This window comes from Mytilus galloprovincialis, chromosome 8 (genome assembly GCF_965363235.1).
Source record: "Mytilus galloprovincialis chromosome 8, xbMytGall1.hap1.1, whole genome shotgun sequence".
Taxonomy (NCBI): Eukaryota; Metazoa; Mollusca; class Bivalvia; order Mytilida; family Mytilidae; genus Mytilus; species Mytilus galloprovincialis.
The window spans coordinates 19,965,208-19,970,735 of NC_134845.1; the positions used below are offsets into that span (position 1 = coordinate 19,965,208).

At 36.9% G+C, this 5,528-nt stretch overlaps 1 protein-coding gene across 1 annotated transcript; it reads right to left on the reverse strand.

The window, feature by feature from the left end:
* Positions 1-3,453: 3,453 nt before the first annotated feature.
* Positions 3,454-4,806, reverse strand: LOC143042983 (uncharacterized). The gene has a single exon (XM_076215483.1). It carries the CDS (start codon positions 4,804-4,806, stop codon positions 3,454-3,456), a length of 1,353 nt encoding a protein of 450 aa, XP_076071598.1.
* Between the last annotated feature and the right edge of the window lie 722 nt (positions 4,807-5,528).

The following is a 5,528-nucleotide window of genomic DNA, read 5'->3' on the forward strand; positions in this document are numbered from 1 at the left end:
GCGCCCGGGGAAGGAAAATTAGCGCCCGGGAGAATAAAATAATAATATTTTATAACAATAATTTTTTTCCTTAAAAAAAAAATTAGCTTGTTTTGTCCTTAATATTAACAATGATTAGTAGTGGGGAAACTACCGGTTCTGGCGACTTTTGTCTAATGTTAACCCTATGGGGAAAAGGTAGCCTCCTAAGAGGTAGCCTCCCGATGTGAGGCTAATTTTAATGACGTCAATTTAAGTATTCTGACATTAATTAATTGTTTTTATTGGATAATTTATAGATGTGTGTGTGTGTGTGTGTGTGTGTGTGTGTGTGTGTGTGCGTGTTTGTATGTATCGATTCAAAGTTTTGCTTATGTAAATATGAGCAAGGAATTATCCAAATTGATTCTCCTTTTGTGTGATTGTATTCCTTTAAGTTTCGGCTTCTTGGTACCACACTTGTAATAATAATAACAATAGTATGTACAATATTTAATATCCCCGTCAATTCAGACAACCATGGGTCGGAGAGCCATCCACATGGTGCCTTTACAAAATAACAAAATTATATATAACTATTTTATACATCAAAATAAAAGGATTAGAGAATCGTCTACCACTCAACAGTATCTCTAACCTCACGAAAGGGCCAACAGTATGCTATCTTTCGTGCAGGTGTGTAAACTGTCGAGACTTGAAGTTAGTCTTTCCGGGATAGTTAACTCTCTCAAATATCAGATAAATCGCGAGCTTTAATCCAAGAGTTGAATTTCTTTGGCCAGTGTAACCATTTCACATAATATTGTTTGTTGGGTCCTCTGCCTTTCGTTTTGAGGATTTTTTCAACTTTCCACATATCGTCTTCCCGAACATCCACTTTCTGAACTTCTGATTGGTAGAAGGTTCCTGAAATTTCTTCGTCTTGAAAATCAATAAGTCGATAAACTGGAAGCCCACCACGTAATATTCTTTGAGATATTTTAAATATCTCTCCGCTCCATTTCTCATCGTATTCCCTGGTAAAAGGATTTCTTATGTATGTAATCCGAACTTTATCACCGATTTTGAAACGGAAAGGTTTTCGTGCTTTCTCTGTCTTAGGTTGTAATCTTTTCGGCCAATACATTTTCCACCACAGGTTGGTCTCTTTAGATATGTTGACTTTATCTGGTGCCATGCCAATCGTTCTATGGAAGGTCTTATTGTAGCTGTTAGCAAAATTCTGTAAGTTATCCACATAGTCATATGACTGCTTACTGGTGATAAATCTCATGATTTTTGATTTAATAGTTTTAATAACTCTTTCAACGTAATTAGCTTTGATTTCTGTATTTTGTGCAAATAAATGTTGGATATTTTTCTGTTTTAGGAGAGATTCTACTAATCTTGATCTGAATTCTTGTCCTTTATCCGTTCTTATTCTGTTTGGTGATCTTCCTTCTGATAAAACATGTTTCAAAGCATTCGCCACGGATTCGCCTTTCTTATTCTTTAGAGGTCTTAGCCATACATATTTAGAGAATATGTCAATCACCACCAATATGAAATTATATCCACTGTTAAATTTCGAAAATTTAGACATGTCCATCAAATCGACATCCCATTGGTCGTCTATTCCAATAACGATGACTCTGTTCCGCTGAAACGACCTTTTTAATGGTCTTTGTAAACTGTATGGTTCCTGTCGTTGTAGCCATTTTCTTATTTTATATTTACTGAGAACGAATTTTCCATCTGTTCGAACAAATCTGTACAGTTTATCAGGCCCTGCAAAACTCGCTGGGTTAGCTGGATTGTAATAAATATTCCTCAAGTACTTTTCCCAAGAGGCCATCTTTACACATGGAATGATGACTATAAAATAATATACAGAGTACAACGTTCTCATATTTATATAGTTGAGCTTTCATCGTCTTCATCCTCCTCCTCCTCTTCCTCTTCATCGTCATCAATGCTATTTTCACTTTCAGAACCATCAATATTTGTTTCGTTATCAATAGCTTCATCTAGAAAACTTTCCAACATAGGTTTATATTTCCTGATGGCTATTTTAATGGCTTTCTCGTAGTCCATGCCATCGTTAACTAATCCTGTAATCATTTTCATGACTTTGCCATGCAGTTTACCATTTTGCAACTGTATTAAATACTCAATTAAACTACTATATCTGGACAAAAACTGATCCATATCCTCGTCTTTTAGTTTGCGATTAGCCTTACTCATGGCGTGGTCTTCTTTCATGTCACCATCCATGTATTTATCAACTTTTTCTTCCCATATATCTGCATTTGCCTCTCTGGCAAGTTCAGCTAATTTTATAAAAGCCATATCTTCTCCATCTTCTATATCAATTTCGTTTACACGAGACTTCTTTGAGGGTATATCTTCATCCTCAAATTCCCTTTTTCTTTTTAAATCATTATTTTCCGGGCACCACTTATTCATATGTCTAGCTAAATCCGGAACGCTTTCAAAGACTACACCACAATCATCACATGAAGGCATGATTTCTTTCTCGTCCGGTAAATACGTCTGTTCACTTTGAAATGATTCTTCAAACTGAGGTGGTTCTAGTTCTTTTCTGCTGATATACTCTTCAGAAACACCTCCACCAATCATATTCTTGTTTTCAAATATATTAAGTTTTAGTCTGTCGTCTTCCGGTGTATTCTGTTTCAAATCAATGAATAGACTCCCATATGGTTGTTGTGTCCCCTCTTTGTACTTATTCATGAATTTCTTCGGATCATTAGGATACATCTGTCTAGCAAATATGGCTGGCCCAACTTGATCACGTGGGTTTTTGAATAGGACTATATACTGGCTATTGATGCTCATGGTTCTACTCTCCTTTCCCTTCGAGAACGCATTTTGCAGTATACAAGCTACACTTAGGTTTCTGTGATGGCTGCCCTCCACAAAGAGTTCACAAACATCCTTACTATTGGTGACGTCTCTCATTAAATCGTCTAGGATGATTAAACTTGGATATCTAGAGTCAATGAATGAGTCATCATTCAAATTTTCAGGTAAACCTTGAACAAATAAAATGTTTTTAATGGTTTGTTGCAGTTCACTAAATAGTGGCTGCCACCGTTTATAACACCAGACAATCCTCTCAGGTGATGGTGTAATCATAGTCCGTGCTCGCTCCAATAATGTTTTCATCCAAAACGTCTTACCTGAACCAGTAGGTCCAGCCAGCATCATAGTGAACGGATGATGTAGTATCACATTCTTTGGCGGCGGCGGCGGCGGCGGTGGCGGAGGCGGCGGTGGATATGCATCATTGACCTGCGGATATGGTTGACTGATTCTATGTTTGTTTCTTTGGTGTCGCAACATGACGTCTTTTCTCGAAAATTCTGAACCACAATCTGGACAAGTATTCGACATCTTTGAGAGTTCTTTAAACACGTCTACTTCCTTCGAATGACAGACTTAGAGTGACTAAAACATTGATTTTCATCCTTTTTATATTCTCCAATGTCCATAGGCCAAACTTTGTATCCCATCATCTAGTAGGTATCTTTTATCATCATAAGGGGATAAGCCCAGTTTGTTGATTGATATATTATATAACGTATGGTCATATGAACGGATCTGTGTCATGGTAGACATGTGGATTTCTTTGTTGAATAAACTTTGTTTATAATGTTCGTGTCTTGTGTCATGTTTGATCACACTCTTCTTTATACCCTTCGCTGTCTTCTTCTCGCATAGTTTTTTATTCTCTTCATATATCAATGAGTACATCTTTGACTTGAGACCAACAAATTCCTGTATGGGAATACCATGAGTTTCGTCTTTCATCTTTCCTAACACCTTTTTATTTAAAGTGCTATAAAGACGATGTTCAGGGTTATACTCTGACGTATCAAACAAGTGTTTATCCTCCATCATATCTTGATATATATCATCAGTGTTGATGTTGTAGCATAGCGAGTCAGTGTCCGTAAACAAAAGTGTTGCTCTAGATCCATATTTATCCTTTATGTAATTATAATGGAAATCATACATAAGTGTCTTTGACAAATCGAGAATAGTGAATCCCACGTAGATGGGTCTGTTTAAGTATAATCGTTGTTTCAGCATGTGAACAGCCACCAAGTCGTCGTTGAATATTTTGAAGGCATGAAATGTTGGTTTACTGATTAATTTTCTGGCCTTTGATTGGTCATTCAAAAGTTTTATATCTGTTCTCTTCCTTAAATTTTCCATCGTCTTTCCAAAGACTGCATTATTCATGAGTTTGAAAAAGTCCTTTTCGAACTCATTTGTTGCAAGCTTTCTCTTCTCTGTGTTGAAATCGATATATGTCTTTAGCCAGGGTCGTTGTTCAAATGTCATGACTCTATGGATCTTTGTTAGTTTCATTCCAAGTGATAAGTAGAGCTTTAAATTTCTGTAATGTACCACGTATTTTTGCTTTGGATGTAAATTTGGTATCAATTTTTCTGTCGAGGTACCTTTTAAGCTTAAATCGTCCAATAGCTTTTTCGCATAGGGTGATAACATATCATTTGTGACCTTCAATTTTTCTGGAGCAAGTGGATATTCATTGTGGTCGTCGTGTAGCTCTCTTGGATATTCTAAGTCAACTTCTAATATATAACCATTTTCACTGTCGTCTGCAATGTCACATATGTTTAGGTTCTCAATTTCAGAATCGTTGATCCATCTGAAACCTTCAACTGGGAGTGCCTGTGACATGGCCCATCCGTATAAGTTGTTGGCATCTAGGTACATCACGTGATTAATGGGTTGATTTTGATCATAGCTTGGTACATGTTTATTGTTAGCTTTGGCATGGCGATGGGATATCATTGATATTCCACCTCTTAAACCTTTCTCTATAAACTAATGCATGTCTATGTCAGTGAGTAATTCCAACTTAACACCTGTCATTTTCAAGGCAGCTTGCCAGGCTAAACCGGTTGATGTATAAAAATGTGCAGCATCCAGTCCATAGTAGTTGAGACAGATCTCCCGGAAATTTTCAAAGACGTCGGCTAATGCAAGAACATCTGATAGTACGTATAGATCGTGGTACTGTCCGAGATTCTGTATGTTAAACAATTGCCATACGTGTTGTGCATGTGCATAGTCCAGTGTGGTTATACCTTCTCCCGATAATGTACTGTAAAAAGATTCAATCGGTGGAAGTTGAGATTCTAAAAACTTTGCCTCGGAATCAAAGTACTCGTATGGGTATACTTGTTTACGCAGAAGTAGGCTTATCCGTTCTTCTCCAAAGTGGCTGGTCATGTGTCTAAATTTACTCGAACCTTCTTTTGCAAGGTTTTCCACGAGCTTTTGTAATGAGGAAGACATAAACTGGAGCGAGTCTATAAAATCCATACATCCTAATGAAAAAGAAATATACTTTTCCATATTATTAGCGATACAATTCAGCTGCTTTCCTTCAACTTTTCCAATAGCTTGCATAATCAAGTGACTATCATATCCCCGAAGGTTATGAAATACCACTGGAATTCGACCTGTAAACTTATAATTGATATTACAGTCGTTATGAGCTGCCCCTCGGA